At 44.2% G+C, this 19,198-nt stretch overlaps 1 protein-coding gene across 1 annotated transcript in view; it reads left to right on the forward strand.

The window, feature by feature from the left end:
* LOC137525001 (sodium channel protein type 2 subunit alpha-like) overlaps positions 1 to 19,198 on the forward strand; it is a 310,605-nt gene that overhangs the window by 99,668 nt on the left and 191,739 nt on the right. The window contains exon 3 of the mRNA XM_068245618.1: positions 5,005 to 5,123. Coding sequence (XP_068101719.1) covers positions 5,005 to 5,123 — 119 coding nt within the window. The remainder of the gene's footprint in view (positions 1 to 5,004; positions 5,124 to 19,198) is intronic.

Here is a 19,198-nt window from a genome sequence, read left to right on the forward strand (position 1 = left end):
AGGTAGGTGCCCCCCAGTATAGGTTAGATTAGGTAGCTGCCCCCCAGTATAGGTTAGATAGGTAGGTGCCCCCCAGTATAGGTTAGATTAGGTAGGTGCCCCCCAGGATAGGTTAGATAGGTAGGTGCCCCCCAGGATATGTTAGATAGGTAGCTGCCCCAGTATAGGTTAGGTAGGTGCCCCCCATGATGGAGGGGGGAGCCGCAGCCGCGGGGAGGGCAGCCCGACCTCTCCCTCCCTCTCCCCGGGCCGCCCTCCATGCGATCCCCCCTCGGACGGAGTGCAGAGTAATGCGCAGGGAAGCGCTACAGAAAACTACTCACCTCGCTGGCTCCAAGCGCTGCTCTCTCGCCGCCAGTCTCATCTCTGCTTACACGCTGATACACACACACGCTGCTAAACAGGAAGCAGCGTGTGTGTGTATCAGCGTGTAGGCAGAGAGAGGAGACTGGCGGCGAGAGAGCAGCGCTTGGAGCCAGCGAGGTGAGTAGTTTTCTGTAGCGCTTCCCTGCGCATTACTCTGCACTCCGTCCGAGGGGGGATCGCATGGAGGGCGGCCCAGGGAGAGGGAGGGAGAGGTCGGGCTGCCCTCCCCGCGGCTGCGGCTCCCCCCTCCATCACAGCGCCCCCCTCCCAGCAGCGCCCCGGGCGGCGGCACGCTCCGCACGGGGGTAGAAACGGCCATGCGACCGCGTCACACCAACGGGCATGAACGTGGCGGCAGCCCCAGGACCGCCTAACGCCAATTGCCGTCAGGTCCTGGAGCTGGCTACTACCCTGCACGCGCATCTCCTTCTCGGGGGGGGAAGGGGGTGAAGCTCCGCCCCATCTTCAGTCTCCGAGCAGCTATCACCACTTGGAAGACTGTTAGACGGTGTAATCGCCGTCTATTAACACAGTACAACACTGCGATCAGCAGCAGCGCTGTACTGGGGACAGCCGTGTGACAGGCAAAAGCCTATGACAGCCGATGCCATGATTGGCTGGCGAGGGGTGAGCGGGATAGTGGATAAAAAAAATTGATTTATTTCATAAAAATAATTACAATAAATATTTACAAAAAAAAACAACAACTGGGGGGCGATCAGACCCCACCAACAGAGAGCTCTGTTGGTGGGGAGAAAAGGGGGGGGGGAATCACTCGTGTGCTGTGTTGTGCGACCCTGTAGCTTGGTCTTAAAGCTGCAGTGGCCATTTTATTAAAAAAAGGCTTGGTCTTTAGGGGGGTTTAGCACTGTGGTCCTCAAGTGGTTAAATAACAACATTGCTTGTGTTTTCAAAATGGATTTCTTATTTGCAATATGTCTTCCTGACAATCTATTTTAGCATGGGACAATGTCATGAGTGGCTATCATCAGCATTGACCTCAGGCACCTGATAAGTTTTCCATCAACCCGACGTAGTGCAGAGTATAATGTCTCTAGAGGCAGAGAAATGTAATCATGTAAACAGCTCTGCCTAACAGAAGAAAAACATCACTTTGATAAGGAGGGGATGGTACTATTAGTATACAAAGAAAAAATCTGCTTCGGAAGAATCTATAGAAGAGCATATGATTGATTTGATAGGAGGACCAATTTTAGGGATGAGCTCTCGGAATCAGAACAGTTGCGAGTTCCGATTTTCACATCGGAATTCATCTGTTTTGAATAAAATCTGAATAAAATCATGAAAATCGGAAAGTACCGCATTCTGTTCTACCAATGCAAAAACTGGCTTTGGAAAGAAGAATTTTCAGCAGACATGCCTTAAACACAATGGCTAGAAAAGTTAAAATTGGCTTTTAAAACAAGAATTTTCAGCCCACAGTGATGCCAACAAAATGGCTGCTGGGGATTCTTTGATCCCTAGAGGCTACACTAAAGTGGCAGAATAAGTGGTTTTTCACATAAATGGGGGGGGGGGGTCCAGGGGACCAGGCATCTCCTGCCCTGGAGCCCCAGTCCTTGTTCTGCCACTCTAGCGTGGCCTCTGCGGAGTTTCCAGCGGCCATCTCGTTCGTATCACTGTTTGTCAAAAAATCTTGTTTCAGAAGCCAATTTTCACTTTTTAGCAAACATTGGGTTAACCCCGTGTTTGCTAAATATTATTTTTTCTGAAGCTGATTTTCACTATCCTATCCATTGTGTTTACGCCATGTTTACTAAACATTGTTTCCTAAGCCAATGTTTGCATCGGCAGAACTAGTGACCGCATTGACTTCAATAGAAAATGCCTTTGGAGCACGAAAATCAGAACTCGGTATTTGCCTGTGGAATGCTAAATTTTAACAAAATCACAATTTGGCTGTTCCCATCGACCCTAATTAATTTTTAGATATGGATTTGGCTTCTTGCAATCGCCTTGCTTGAGCTCCTTCTATCAGGTAGATGTTTTAGATCATTCCGCATACACACAAACAGACTGAAAACTAGCTGTTTTCCAGCTGCCGTACACTCGTTAAACTGAATCTTCTCTGAAATAATGAACACTGTGTACAAATTGTTTAAATATTTGAAATACCTTGCATACCTGTATAATTCCTCTATTTCTACCTTTGTTACTTTCACTATGTTCTTTACATGCACCGTGGGGCTATCATGAAAAGTAATTTTGTTGTGTTACACAATGACCATAAAAGTGCTTGAATTGAATTCAGTTGAATCATGTGATGATGCCTCATGTCCATTTCCTGTGTAAGCCTAAATAGGAAGTAGAAGTAGGACAAAGTTATAAGATTGACCAGACAGTTCAGCTAATTTGAGGCTTGCAAATAAATCACCTGATTGAACAGGCCATACATTATTTATGCTTCTCCATAAATTCTTCTCAGTTAGAATTTATATTCAATAAATTGATTGTTTCTAGTGGTGCCTGCTTAAGAGTAGGGATTCAAACAGGGGCATAACTAAAAATCACTGGGCCCCCCTGCAAAACTTTGGATGTGGCCCCCTTCCTCTACACATTGAACAGGGGCTGTCTACAAATCTTTATCTAAAAAACTTTGTATGATTTGTTATCAGTGGCTGAGCAGGTGCAGTCATTAGAAAAATTGTGTAGGGAGCAGACAGTTTTTTCTCATTGCTCTCAGTTGTCAGTCCATCAGGATGGGGCCCCCTGTGGCTTCTGGGCCCCCCTGCGGATGCATCCCTTGCATGGTCTATTGTTACGCCCCTGGATTCAAAAGTTTTCATTTCTGACAGACTTTATTTATAAACATTATTTTGTAAGACTTTGGGGTCTCATTCTCCAGATTTATTTTTCTTATCAGTGTTAACTCATGATTCACTCATCTCCATGATAACAGACATGCACTGACAGTGCACGGCAATTTAGTGGTATTTACAAAAATGACGTAGCCAATGTTGAGCACATAGCACGTTGCATTCTGTACATAACACTTGTGTTGCTTCTATAATTCTTGGTACACTATTTAGCTTGGATAGTCTAATGGTTTAGGGCTCTGCCTCTGACATAGAAGACCTGGGTTCAAATCTCGGCTCTTTCTATAAAGTAAGTTAGCACCTATTCACTAAGGGGTTCTGAGGCCTGACTCCTTAACACTGCTACTGCCTACTGAGTGCGTTCTAGTGGCTGCCTTGCAAGCGCTTTGAGTCAGACAGGATAAAAGCGCTATACAAATACTGGAATTCTTATTTATGTAACACACATCATAGAAGCAGAAGTGTTTTGTACATAACGCAAGTTGCACAATGTGCACAACGTACATTACATAACTTCCGCAAATAGCAGTAACATTTATGTCTCTTCTGCCACAGAAATTTTAACATAGATAAGTGAATCAACCTTTATGGCCCTTATTTACATCCCATTTTCTCCTAGAAGACAATTTTTTTTTAACTTCTGTTTAAAGGGACTCTGAGCAGTACCCCCTGAGTATGCATTTAAGCATACCCTCGTATAATTCGATATACCCCCTCACTCACCCTGCCCCACGTTTAACTCTGTGTCTGCTGGCTCTGAGGGGAGGGTAATAGAGGAGGAACGCAGGCTTCCTGTTCCAGTGTTCACAGAGCAACTTTGGGCAGAGTGGCTGCTCTAATGGATTTTGAAACAAAAGAACCGTCATTCACAGAGGTGAATGCGGGGCAGGGTGAGTAAAGGAGAATAACTAATTCTACCCAGGGGTACTGCTCAGGGTCCTGTTAAAATAACTTTTCAGCACCCTGCAACTGAAAAAGTACTAAGAAGCAGGTGAAAAAGTACTGTCAAAATTACATATTTTCTTGCTTGCTGGGGGTTTAAAGTGCATTTTATTGATAAGGTGTGACAATTTTATCTAGGAGAAAACTTGATGCATTAAACTCTGGTGAGGTTGCCATGGGCAGGAAGTGCATGACAGTTTTACCGCTACCCCTTTAGTGCCACGCACATTACCGGGGTAATGCCACACATTTCCGCCAGGGCTGTGGAGTGGGTACGAAAATACTCCAACTCCTCAGTTCGGGATTCCACTGACTCAGACTCCTCTAATTTGCACAATACAATGTTTTTGATTGAAAGCATGTAACATAAAAGGAATCTCATCACTGCCAACACTTAGGAATTTTAAAGCTATATTAAGATGGCATCTGCTTTTAGGAACAAAAAGCTCCGAGCCAGGAAGCTGACATTCTACCCTGTTACCCATTCCAGCCTGTCATTGCCAACATGAATGCACCAGTGTGTTGTCTGTATAAGAAGATTCATGGGAGCCCCATATCAGCTGGATTCCAGCGTGTAGCCAGTCCACCTTGCAGAAAAAGGCCTCTACCTTTTCTATATCTGGTATAGAAGAGGCCAGGGCCATTTTCTGTAAAAAAAATAATTGCCGTGCACACCCTGCGTGTAGCAATTTTACTGGAGTTTAGTGCATTAAACCCCTTATCTGTTTAAGAAATTAGCTCTTAAAAACAGGTGAGATACTTAAAGAGAAAAACTTTGTAAATCAACCCTTTTTATGATCCTTATGATTTTTTCCTGTTGAACTAACAACTCTTATGTCTTCTTTTTCCTTTTTTTTAGACCTTTATAGTATTGAATAGAGGGAAGGCAATCTTCCGCTTCAGTGCCACGTCTGCCTTGTACATTTTAACTCCCTTCAACCCTCTTAGAAGAATATCAATAAAGATTTTGGTACATTCATATCCTTTTTCTGGTCATAAATTATAATACATGGTTTCAGTTGCAGAGATCTCTCTTCGGGGAACCCCAAAAGTTATATTAAAGCCAAAGAGGTGATTCAGGGACTCAACAATACGTCTGTTGCTATAATATTCCTGTTGGGATGACTAATCCATTCTCTTTGCTTTCACCCGAAGATATTTAAAGGGTATAGAAAGTTTCACAGATTTTTCTACCTCTGCTTTCTTCCCCCGCTGCATAAGGAAGGCAAGTACAGTGTATTTAATATTAACAAAAATAAATAAAATTCATATTTTATTTCAGCAGAGTTAAAAAACTGTGTGGGACTGTATTCTCGACTGAGATCGGGAGAGATCACAACTGCACACTGGACTGAGGTCAGCATAGACTTAAAGCAAACCTGTATCGAAAAAAAGAGAAAAAGATACTTACCTAGGTACAGGCAAGCCTCTGCATAGTCCATCGAGGAGCCCACCGTTCCTGCGTAGTCTATCTCCTCAAGGGATATTCTCAATATTTCCTTTATTCTTTACAAAAGCAATCTCTGGAAAGGATCCATACAAAGATATTGGCAAAGTTACTGCTTGTACACTATTTTGTCGCTTGCACTGAGCAACTGCTTTTCAGTAAGTCCTTTTTTAAATAAAGGAATTTTTGAGAATCCCCCATGGCAAGATGGACTAGTCCAAAACTTGTCAGATCTGTCAGATTTTTACTGCCTGCTATGAGCGATAGTGATATAGGGCACAGGTCATTTACAGTGCATCTTATTCTTAAAGAAATCTACATTATACATGTAAGTATTTCAAATTATACATTGTTTTACAGTAGTTGTCTGTAAAAGAACACCTGAAGCAAAAATTTACTTATAATATAGTGACTTGTTTGTGTAGTACAGCATAGAATTAGAATATAAGTTGCAAAGAAAAGGTTTCATATTGTTTTAAAGTACAGGAAAAGTTAAAAAAAAACTTCAGTTCTATGCAAAAGAGCCTCTCTGAGCTCTTCCACCCACTGGGTCAAATACAGTCCTGTTTTCTGAAGCACATAAACAGCCACAAAACAGTGAGAGACAGCATGAGATAAGGTTCAGAAGGTCATCATTTCTGCCTTGCTTTATAGTTTAAAAGACAGAGTGTGGTTTTTAGACTGCAAATATGACAGAATGATGCAATGTTATAAAAAAAAGAAGCTATATAACTTAAAATAAAATTATGAGGCTCTTTTCTTTGCTACTAATGTTCTATTTGTTATGTGTACTACACATAAAATTCCATACATCATAAGGTTTGCTTTAACTTATTTGGAGCAATAAGAGTATTTGGCTACCAGTTGTAGTCTCTGCCAGCAATCTTGCACATTTAGAGCATCTATTGGTATGACTGGACATTGGTCCCATTTCTCACATGCCATCCATAAAAACTGCATTATAAAATCTGTATGTTGTACCATTGCTAATACAATATCCCTCATATACACAGAGGAGCTGCTGAGTGCACTTTATAGCTCCAATCGGCTGCCTTGATTAGATTTTACATGGCGCCTGCATGATACCGGAGTGCGTCCTATGCAATCATTCTAACTTCACCCATTAGCAGAGCCAGACTTCTGGGCAGTAATTTAAAAGGGTAACCGTGTTATCACCTATGTTAGGTTGCTCCTATTTGGATCGCACATTACAGTGGAAATGAACAAACCATCATGCTACTATTTATAGTGAGGCCTGCTGCTAGTTTAAAGTGTAACTGTCGGGCACAAAATCAAAAATCAATGCTTTATTTTTATCTGGTAAACAAGTAATACGGATGCTAACCAGGCAATCCAAAAGTTAAAATCCCTATTTGTTTTCTTGTTTATAAATGATCATTCCCCAGTTTACCTGACTCTTATTTGGTACGTTTGGCATTTGGTACTGGGTTGTTTTTTTTTTTGCTTCTTTATTTCCCCTCAGACTTAATTAATGTACAGAAGCAAAAAAAAAAAAAAGACAACCCAGAATACCCTGCAACTTCCTGTGTGCAGCAAATAAGAGTCAGGTAAACTGGGGAATGATCATTTATAAACAAGAAAAGAAATAGAGATTTTAACTTTTGGATTGCCTGGTTAGCATCCTTATTACTTGTTTACCAGATAATAATAAAGAATTGATTCTTTATTTTATGCCCGACAGTTACACTTTAACATCTTGAAGGCCAGATCAACATCACTGTTAATAATTTTTTTTACTGTTTATGTAATCCATGTATTTCTTTTCATAGTCCCGTTTAAAGGAGAATGCTGGGATTTGTTGAATAAAGGTAACCCTGGCTGTATCCATTATTGCAATTCATTTTTTAATACTGTTTTTCCTTGCTTCTAATACATATTTATAGTTTAAAAAAAATTAAAATAGCAGCCTCCATATGTCTCTTATCTCGCGTTCCTTTTAACACTATACAGCTGCTATGTAGAACGTGATGGACATGGTGTCAGGAGGATGACATTTTTAGTTTCAGTTTGCTTTGACCTTTTCTCAGCCATGCCTGAGTTGTCTCATTTTAGTTAGCATGTGGCAGGGGGGTGGCTAAATGCTGCTGTCTAATCCAGCCATGCAGGGCAGGCGGCAGGGAGCTACCTATTGAGAGTTACCTGTTGGGAGTTACCTGTTGGGATGGCTGGATCGTCTTTCTTCTCCTGTCCTCCACTGGCAGCGTTGTTGCAATCCCAACATCCTTTTCTGGGTCCCAATCGCATTATATGACATGATTGGAACCCAGAGGGTGGTGTCAGCGTTGCAGCTCCGCCCTGGTGGAGTCTCTCCCATCACCACTGGGTGGTGGTGTAACGCCAACACCATTCCGGGGCCCCGGTTACATGTCACATCATGTGATCAGTAGAGATGTCGGCGAATGGTTCCCGATCCGTTCGCCGGCGAACACCTCACCCTGTACTACTTCCGGGTCGCTATGACCCGGAGTAGTACGGCTGCGCTGGCCCGGAGGTGCTCGTCCTAGATCGCGCACCTGTTGCCGGGCACTTTCAGTTCCCAGAAGACATGTCGGGATTGCACCGTTGCCATAGGTGGAGAAGATGAGAAGCCGATCCAGCCATCCGGACAGGTAACTATGACAGCTCCATGCCACTCAGCATAGCCTGCCAGGCTGAGGAAGGCACACTTCCCCAGCGGCAACAAAAATGTGGCCCTGCTCCGCACATATAGTTTGACTGTGTGGCTGCTAAAAATTTTAACTAAGGTTGGTACATTATTTAAATTGATATATTAGAATTTTAAACTACAGGCTAATATATCAATGCACCTAATACCCTAAACATAACTCTAAATATTATATTTCTTCTTGCCTAGAAAATTAAAGGTGTTATAACCTTGAGATCTATAAACAATCTTTTTTTAGACGTGAAGCTATTTGTAGTACAACCTTGGCAAGGTAGGAGATTATCTGCCTTCAGTTAAAGCCCTACTAAAGACAAAACAGAAAAACAAACAGCAGGACCAAAGTTGACTAGCTCAGCACTCCCCTGGAAATCTTCAGATATCTTCTGGTCAGCATTTCCCTTGGATATATATTTTGGTCCTCTGCTATCCATTTTTAATCACTTGCAGTTATTGTGATTGTTCCCTTCTGATACAAACCTCTTTAGTTATTTGTGTTTCAGTTTTTGTTTTTTGATTTTGTTTTTTAAAACGGTGCAGAGCCATCAATCAGTTCCTAGCAGTTTTCAGTAAAAAACATACTTGCTTATTGCATTATTTTGATTAGATTTATTATTTCTATTCTTTGGATTTCTTAGTTAGTGTTCCAAAATCTTGTTTAAGGTTTTTGTGTTTTGTTAAATTCTGCAGTCAATTTCCGTGCAATTTGAATGCACCCTTATTTGATATTATGTTTGTTAGTGTGCTCTATTAAGAAAAATCCAATGTTTAAAAATTTGGCACAGCCAATACTCAATTGTTGTGCAATGTTCAATAAATGTAATAATAAGCCCACAGCACACTATGGTGTAATAAAACTGGAAACTTTTATTAGGCAGCTGACGCATTTCAAACTTGTAGGTCCTTTGTCATAGTTTGGAGCTATGACTAAGGACCTTCGAGCCTAAAACAAGCTTTAGATCTTTAATTGCTCTATTAATTAGTGGAGTGTAATTTAATAAAAATAATTTTGCTATATCAAGTGATATCTTTATGCCAAAATAATTCAAGCAGGTTGGTTGCCATCTTAAATGGATTGTATTTGCAATTTGTTGGACAATTACAAAATCTAAATTCGTATACATCATTTCTGTCTTAGGGTATTCAGATTGATCTTTAGCCTAGACATTCTTAAAGTGGTAGGAAACTTCTTTTTGCTCTTAAAGATTAATTACAATATAAAACCTATTACAAGAAAAAAAAAATTGGTAGCAGAACAACATTCAAACAGTTAAACACAGCATGTTCTACTTCAGTGGGGAGCTTAGATCCGAAGTGGGATGCTTAAATCCAAACTGAAGTGGTTACATGATCTTGTTTATGTTTCCTTATCAGCCTCAATTATTAAACATTCCTGGCAGTGTTTCAGCTTGCACAGTTAGCAGAGGGTAAAAAAACAGGAGAGAATTCTCACTCAATCTATTGTAATATATAAATACAGCAGTATAATCACACTAATCCCACTTTAACATTTTTTGTATATTATGCATACCATTTATAGATGTGGACAGTATATTATGTCTTACAGAAAAAATTAGAAGGAAATAAGTCTTGTACTTTTAGGGCTCTTTCACACTACAGGCAGCAGAAAAAGGCTAAAACGCTGCGTTTTGGCTGCAGGCGTTTTCAAGGCGTTTTCAAGGCGTTTTGAAGGCGTTTTAACGCCTATACATTACAATCAATTGTAATGAGAAACGCCGCGGTAGGCCCAGAAAAAGCTTTCTTTTACCTAGGAAAACGCCAACTTCGGCCGTGGCGTTAAAACGCCGAAAAAGCCCTCTGGTGTGAAAGGGCCCTTACCATTAAACTATCTTTTTCTGAGCAGTTGGTGCAGGTTTATTTTGCCTCATCATATCAAAGTGTGCATGTTCCCGCAAAAGGCAGAGTGAGTATAACACCGATGGCTCCTTCTTATCTAGAGAATTATGGTAAATGGATGTCAAAATACATCTAGCCGGAGGTGTTTGATATCTGTAGATATTATGATCATGTTATGTCTCCTAATGCTTCTTGTTATATAGTAATAAACAGTCTGAGTATGATGCATGTAGGTGCCACTTATAGAATTTGCAGAGGGGATGCTAGTGGAATTGCAGTCAGTATCAGCAGACATTCTCAATTAACCCTCTGCACACTATTGTTTATTTCAGCTTTGACACATTTTGTAAAATGAATAAACTAAGAAGCCCTAGTTCTCATACAAAGGCACAGGGCGTTGCCCTGATGAATGCCTTGCCATGCCTACCCAACATCTGTACGATCAACAGGTTACCTGATGTGAAGTTGTGTACATGTCTAAACTGCTCCCGCGAAGGTTCCGATCCCTAAGTGCTTCACACTACTTCCTGTTTAACCACTTCCCGACCGCCCACTACACAGGGGCGGCGGGGAAGTGGAGCCCTGCAGGACGGCCTCACCCACAGAGGCGGCAGTCCATTTAAGGGCATGGGCGGAGCGATCGCGTCATCCGTGACGCGATCCTCCGCCCGGGATCGAAGCACGGGCATTTTGTCTCCGCTCGCCGGCCACTTAGCAGAGCCGGCGAGCGGAGGAATCCGCAGGATCAGCCAATCCCTGAGTATAAGGCACTTTGTTAGGTAAACAAAGTGCCTTATACGTGCTTCCTCCTCGCCTCGTGGTCTCATTGTTCCAGAGACCACCAGCGAGGAGGAAGCACTTGTAAGTCTCACTGCACGCAGCTTGATTTTGCCCACAGCCTCCCTGATCACCCACCCCAGGCCTCATACCCCCCCTGATCACCCCAGCAGACCCCTGCCCAGCACCCTTGCACCCCTGCAAAACCCCCACCCCCCCCACCTGCCACTAACTAGCGACGCTGCCCCTTAGTTTAGGTCCCTAACTGCCTCCTAGTCACCCCTGATCCCCCCTCCCTACCTTTAGATCACCCCCACACCCCATCCCAGACTACCCCCCTGTATACTGTATACATTTGTATACAGCTACATTACCCTCTGATCCCCCTCTGATCCCCCTCTGATCACCTGTCTATCACCTGTCCATCAGCCCTCAGCACCCCCACCCATCAGAGCAGACCCTAACTGCCCCGCGGGGGTAACCGATCACCTGCCCAGGCCCTCGATTGCCCTCGTACCCCCCTTCTGATTACATCCCCTGCTGTTTGTTTACATCTGTCCTCCCCAGCAATCACTAACTGATCTTTGATCAGTAACCCCCTGTGTCTGCCTCTCATCAGATCAGGACTCAGTCTGCCCCGTGCAGGCTCCTGATCAACCCCCCATCCCCTCAAATCGCCCTCAGACCCCCCCCCTAATCACCGTCCAAGTGCATTGTATTTGACTGTGCTGCGCTTGTATTCGATTGTGCTGCGCTTGTATTCAATTGTGGTGTAATTGTATTTGATTGTCCCGTGATCGGCTTCGATTGCCCCGTGATTGTTTGATTGCCTGAGACCCCACTTCCCGCCACACCCAACCCCACCCTCCCCCCCACCACACCCAACCCCACCCCACCCCCCCCCCCCCCCCCCCACCACCACCACCACCTCCAACCACCACCTTCCGAGTGCATCAGATTTGCTTGTGCTGTGATTGGAGTCGATTGTGCTGTAATTGTATTTGATTGTCCCGTGATCGACTTCGATTGCCCCGTGATTGTTTGATTGCCTGAGACCCCACTTCCCGCCACACCCAATCCCACCCTCCCCCATCACCTTCCGAGTGCATCAGATTTGATTGGGCTGTGATTGGAGTCGATTGTGCTGTAATTGTATTTGATTGTCCCGTGATCGGCTTCGATTGCCCCGTGATTGTTTGATTGCCTGAGACCCCACTTCCCGCCACACCCAACCCCACCCTCCCCCCCACCACACCCAACCCCACCCCCCCACCCCCCACCACCTCCAACCACCACCTTCCGAGTGCATCAGATTTGCTTGTGCTGTGATTGGAGTCGATTGTGCTGTAATTGTATTTGATTGTCCCGTGATCGGCTTCGATTGCCCCGTGATTGTTTGATTGCCTGAGACCCCACTTCCCGCCACACCCAATCCCACCCTCCCCCCATCACCTTCCGAGTGCATCAGATCTGCTTGTGCTGTGATTGGAGTCGATTGTGCTGTAATTGGATTTGATTGTCCCGTGATTGTTTGATTGCCTCTGAGACCCCACTTCCCACCAACCCCAATACCTCTCAAATACTCCCTTTTTGCTAGGTAGGTGCTCTTTTTTTCTGGGTAGTCTCGGAGGAAAACCCCATAAATTTAGCAATCCAAAATGGCAAGAAGGGGGCTTTCCGATGACGAGGTATACAGGTACATGGACCAGTCGGATGAGTTCTTTTGGGAAGAATCATCCGTCGAATCTTCCGGGTCCGATTTTGAACCTGTAGAAAGCAGTGGTTCCCTGACCGATACTGATGACGAGGCTATGGTCCCGGCTAGAGCCAGGCGTACCAGACCCCAAGTCGTTAGACCGCAGGTGGCGCAGGATCCGCCTCAAGGGCAGCAGGGTGGTGCTAGCGCTGTTGATAGTTTTCTTGGTGAGGCAGGCACCAGCAGCGCAGCATCTCCTGGACTTAGTGCCAGTGCTTCCGTAGACCCTGACGAAGTGGTGAGCGTCAGCATGGAAGTTGAAACTGGTACGGTGGCAAGTGCAGTAGTACCCCCGTCGCAGCCACCAACAAGAAGACGGGCCCGTAGTACCCATAGACTCCCAGAGGTGCTGGCACAACCAGATTGGCAATCCCCTGATTCCGCCGCACCCGTAGTGCCCCCTTTCACCGCCCAGTCTGGAGTCCAGGTGGCGACAGCTCATCTAGGAACGGCCCTAGACTTTTTGCAGCTGTTCATCACCCAGGTTCTCTTGGACTTAATTGTGGTTGAGACCAACCGTAAAGCCACACAATTCATCACCGAGCACCCGGAGAGCATGTATGCCCAGCCTTTCGGGTGGAAACCAGTCCAAGTTTCCGACATTAAAATCTTTTTGGCCCTTATCCTTCACTTGGGACTAATGAAACAGAATGTACTGCGGTCGTATTGGTCTACGAACCCAGTAAATCATGTTCCCTTGTACCCTGCTGCCATGTCCAGGACACGATTTGAGTCCATCCTGCGCTTCCTGCACTTCAACGACGACAAAACCTGTCATGAAAAGGGCCACCCTGCTTATGACCGGCTCCACAAAATTCGGCCCCTCATAGACCACCTGTCATCAACATTTGCAGATGCTTATATCCCTGAACAGAACATCTGCGTAGACGAGTCCCTCTTACGCTTTACCGGGCGCCTTGGCATCAAACAGTACATCCCAAGCAAGCGCGCCCGGTATGGGGTGAAACTGTATAAGCTCTGTGAAAGGGCCACAGGCTATACATGTCGTTTTAGGGTCTATGAGGGAAAAGACTCAAAATTGGAGCCGGTCGGATGCCCTGACTACCTGGGGAGCAGTGGAAAGGTTGTGTGGGACTTGGTGTCACCCTTGTTCCAGAAGGGGTACCATCTTTTTGTGGACAATTATTACACAAGTGTGGCCCTCTTTCAGCACTTAAAGTTAGAAGGAATCCGATGCTGTGGCACTGCGCGGCCTAGTCGCCAGGGCTTCCCCCAACGGCTCGTTACCACCAGACTTTTACGGGGGCAGAGGGTCGCCTTGCGTACTGAAGACCTGCTTGCGGTGAAATGGAGGGACAAGAGGGACGTTTACTTTCTGTCCACCATTCACACAGACACGACAGTCCAAATTCAACGGGCAACTGCGGTCATTGAAAAGCCCCTTGTCGTCCACGAATATAATGTCAACATGGGAGGGGTGGACTTCAATGACCAGAGGTTAGCGCCCTATTTAGTTACCCGGAAAACAAGACGCTGGTATAAGAAAGTGTCTTTTTATCTGATTCAATTGGCAGTTTACAACAGCTTTGTTCTCTACAGTAAGGCTGGGAGAACTGGATCTTTCCTCCAATTTCAGGAAGAGATCATTATGGACATCCTGTATCCAGGAGGTGCCAGGCCCCCCCCCCCCCAGATGCAACTAGCCGACTGCATGGAAGGCATTACGCCTATCAGCTTCCGTGTGCCCCAGGTCAACGCATCCGAAGAAAACGTTGCCGTGTCTGCAGCAGGGCTGGAACAAGGAGTGACACCGTTTATTATTGTCCCCGCTGTCCTGACCAGCCTGGTCTATGCGTAGGACCGTGTTTTGAGAGGTACCATGAGCAGGTACACTATTAGAACCTAGGGAACTCCAGACACAGGAGTAGGCACACACTCAGTGGTCTTTCGCACATTGTCGCAGGGAGAGGAGAGGTAAGCTTGAAGACCAAACGGGTAAGCATAAAAATGGGAAGAAGGATCGGTTTCCATGCTTGATATTGCTGATCTGTCCTGGGTTGGCGATATAAGACGGCATGTTTGAATTTCCCTTGAGTGTGGACACCCCCGGTTTATATGTGATTTGGGCCTATGATGATGCTTTAATGCCACACAGAGTCATCTCTATTGGCAGGCATATTGCTGTATCCTACAGGCATAATGCTGTATACTAAAGTTCTGAGGCCCAGTCACATAAGTTGGTGGCTCACCCTGAGTGCAGGGTGGCACGGGGTGTCTCTCTCCTGAGGTTATCACTGCCATTGATGTGGAGGAAGATCTGCCATTGATGTGGAGCAAGGTATGTTTGCCGTTCATTTTTCCTTTCAGCCCAGAGTGCATTACTTGTATACCCAATATAAGGAGTATAGCAGAAACTCCTAATACTGGCCATACATGTAATGATTGCAGAGACCCTAAAATGCCAGGACAGACTCCACAAATGACCCCATTTTGGAGAGAGGACACCCTAAAGTATTATGTGAGGTGCACGGTGAGTTCATAAAAGATTTTAGTTTTTGTCACAAGTTAGCAGAATTTTTTTTTTTATTTTTTTTTAACAAAGTGTCATTTTCCGTTAACTTGTGACAAAAAATAAAATTTTCAATGACCTCACCATTCCCCTCATGGAATACCTTGTTGTGTATTCTTTCCAAAATGGAGTCATTTGTGGGGTTTGTTAACTGTCCTGGCAAGTGGGCGGGGTGCTAAATTTTGAGCACCCCTGTAAAGCCTAAAGGTACTCATTGGACTCTGGACCCCTTAGCGCAGTTAGGGTGCAAAAAGGTGCCACACATGTGGTATCGCCGTACTCGGGAGAAGTAGTACAATGTGTTTTGGGGTGTATTTTTACACATACCCATGCTGGGTGGGAGAAATACCTCTGTAAATGACAATCTTTTGATTTTTTTACACACAATTGTCCATTTACAGAGTTATTTCTCCCACCCAGCATGGGTATGTGTAAAAATACACCCCAAAACACATTGTACTACTTCTCCCGAGTACGGCGATACCACATGTGTGGCACTTTTTTGCACCCTAACTGCGCTAAAGGGCCCAAAGTCCAATGAGTACCTTTAGGATTTCACAGGTCATTTTGCGGAATTTGATTTCCAGACTCCTCCTCACGGTTTAGGGCCCCTAAAATGCCAGGGCAGTATAGGAACCCCACAAATGACCCCGTTTTAGAAAGAAGACACCCCAAGGTATTCCGTTAGGAGTATGGTGAGTTCATAGAAGATTTTATTTTTTGTCAAAAGTTAGCGGAAAATTGATTTGTATTGTTTTTTTCACAAAGTGTCATTTTCCGCTAACTTGTGACAAAAAATAAAATCTTCTATGAACTCACCATACTCCTAACGGAATACCTTGGGGTGTCTTCTTTCTAAAATGGGGTCATTTGTGGGGTTCCTATACTGCCCTGGCATTTTAGGGGCCCTAAACCGTGAGGAGTAGTCTGGAAATCAAATTCCGCAAAATGACCTGTGAAAGCCTAAAGGTGCTCATTGGACTTTGGGCCCTTTAGCGCAGTTAGGGTGCAAAAAAGTGCCACACATGTGGTATTGCCGTACTCGGGAGAAGTAGTACAATGTGTTTTGGGGTGTATTTTTACACATACCCATGCTGGGTGGGAGAAATACCTCTGCAAATGACAATCTTTTGATTTTTTTACACACAATTGTCCATTTACAGAGATATTTCTCCCACCCAGCATGGGTATGTGTAAAAATACACCCCAAAACACATTGTACTACTTCTCCCGAGTACGGCGATACCACATGTGTGGCACTTTTTTGCACCCTAACTGCGCTAAAGGGCCCAAAGTCCAATGAGTACCTTTAGGATTTCACAGGTCATTTTGCGGAATTTGATTTCCAGACTCCTCCTCACGGTTTAGGGCCCCTAAAATGCCAGGGCAGTATAGGAACCCCACAAATGACCCCATTTTAGAAAGAAGACACCCCAAGGTATTCCGTTAGGAGTATGGTGAGTTCATAGAAGATTTTATTTTTTGTCAAAAGTTAGCGGAAAATTGATTTGTATTGTTTTTTTCACAAAGTGTCAATTTCCGCTAACTTGTGACAAAAAATAAAATCTTCTATGAACTCACCATACTCCTAACGGAATACCTTGGGGTGTCTTCTTTCTAAAATGGGGTCATTTGTGGGGTTCCTATACTGCCCTGGCATTTTAGGGGCCCTAAACCGTGAGGAGTAGTCTGGAAATCAAATTCCGCAAAATGACCTGTGAAAGCCTAAAGGTGCTCATTGGACTTTGGGCCCTTTAGCGCAGTTAGGGTGCAAAAAAGTGCCACACATGTGGTATTGCCGTACTCGGGAGAAGTAGTACAATGTGTTTTGGGGTGTATTTTTACACATACCCATGCTGGGTGGGAGAAATACCTCTGCAAATGACAATCTTTTGATTTTTTTACACACAATTGTCCATTTACAGAGATATTTCTCCCACCCAGCATGGGTATGTGTAAAAATACACCCCAAAACACATTGTACTACTTCTCCCGAGTACGGCGATACCACATGTGTGGCACTTTTTTGCACCCTAACTGCGCTAAAGGGCCCAAAGTCCAATGAGCACCTTTAGGCTTTCACAGGTCATTTTGCGGAATTTGATTTCCAGACTACTCCTCACGGTTTAGGGCCCCTAAAATGCCAGGGCAGTATAGGAACCCCACAAATGACCCCATTTTAGAAAGAAGACACCCCAAGGTATTCCGTTAGGAGTATGGTGAGTTCATAGAAGATTTTATTTTTTGTCACAAGTTAGCGGAAAATGACACTTTGTGAAAAAAACAATACAAATCAATTTTCCGCTAACTTTTGACAAAAAATAAAATCTTCTATGAACTCACCATACTCCTAACGGAATACCTTGGGGTGTCTTCTTTCTAAAATGGGGTCATTTGTGGGGTTCCTATACTGCCCTGGCATTTTAGGGGCCCTAAACCGTGAGGAGTAGTCTGGAAATCAAATTCCGCAAAATGACCTGTGAAATCCTAAAGGTACTCATTGGACTTTGGGCCCTTTAGCGCAGTTAGGGTGCAAAAAAGTGCCACACATGTGGTATCGCCGTACTCAGGAGAAGTAGTACAATGTGTTTTGGGGTGTATTTTTACACATACCCATGCTGGGTGGGAGAAATAACTCTGTAAATGGACAATTGTGTGTAAAAAAAATTAACAAATTGTCATTTACAGAGATATTTCTCCCACCCAGCATGGGTATGTGTAAAAATACACCCCAAAACACATTATACTACTTCTCCTGAGTACGGCAATACCACATATGTGGCACTTTTTTGCAGCCTAACTGCGCTAAGGGGTCCAAAGTCCAATGAGCACCTTTAGGCTTTACAGGGGTGCTTACAATTTAGCACCCCCCAAAATGTCAGGACAGTAAACACACCCCACAAATGACCCCATTTTGGAAAGTAGACCCTTCAAGGTATTCAGAGAGGGGCATGGTGAGTCCGTGGCAGATTTCATTTTTTTTTGGTGCAAGTTAGAAGAAATGGAAACTTTTTTTTTTTTTTTTTCGTGTCACAAAGTGTCATTTTCCGCTTACTTGTGACAAAAATTAATATCTTCTATGAACTCACTATGCCTCTCAGTGAATACTTTGGGATGTCTTCTTTCCAAAATGGGGTAATTTGGGGGGTATTTATACTATCCTGGAATTCTAGCCCCTCATGAAACATGACAGGGGGTCAGAAAAGTCATAGATGCTTGAAAATGGGAAAATTCACTTTTTGCACCATAGTTTGTAAACGCTATAACTTTTACCCAAACCAATAAATATACGCTGAATGGGTTTTTTTTAATCAAAAACATGTTTGTCCACATTTTTCGCGCTGCATGTATACAGAAATTTTACTTTATTTGAAAACTGTCAGCACAGAAAGTTAAAAAAATCATTTTTTTGCCAAAATTCATGTCTTTTTTGCTGAATATAATAAAAAGTAAAAATCGCAGGAGCAATTAAATAGCACCAAAAGAAAGCTTTATTAGTGACAAGAAAAGGAGCCAAAATTCATTTAGGTGGTAGGTTGTATGAGCGAGCAATAAACCGTGAAAGCTGCAGTGGTCTGAATGGAAAAAAAGTGGCCGGTCCTTAAGGGGTAGAAAGCCCTAGGTCCTCAAGTGGTTAAACAGGAAGTAGCGTGAAGCACTTAGAGATCGGAGACCTCTGCGGTGGATGGCGATATGTGTTGCTGCTGCCGCTGTCAGTGATATATGCTGGAGGGGAGCGCTGAGAGGAGAGCCCGAGGTTAAGGAGGGGGGGACTGTCCCCCTCCCCGCCCATGTGCAATGCTCTCCCCTCATGCTGCGACCCCTCCTGTCCCCCCAAAACGGCAGTTGCAGGGGCTGAATCCCCTATTGTTACGCCCTTGCCATCCAAGGATCACAACTATTGCTAGGAAATCTACAGTCTTATTTCATTTATTTATTAATGTTTATTTTGAAGCAAGGTGCACTTTAATGTTCAGTTTCAGCTGGCAGTGTTTTACAGTTG

This window comes from Hyperolius riggenbachi, chromosome 7, assembly GCF_040937935.1.
Source record: "Hyperolius riggenbachi isolate aHypRig1 chromosome 7, aHypRig1.pri, whole genome shotgun sequence".
NCBI lineage: Eukaryota > Metazoa > Chordata > Amphibia > Anura > Hyperoliidae > Hyperolius > Hyperolius riggenbachi.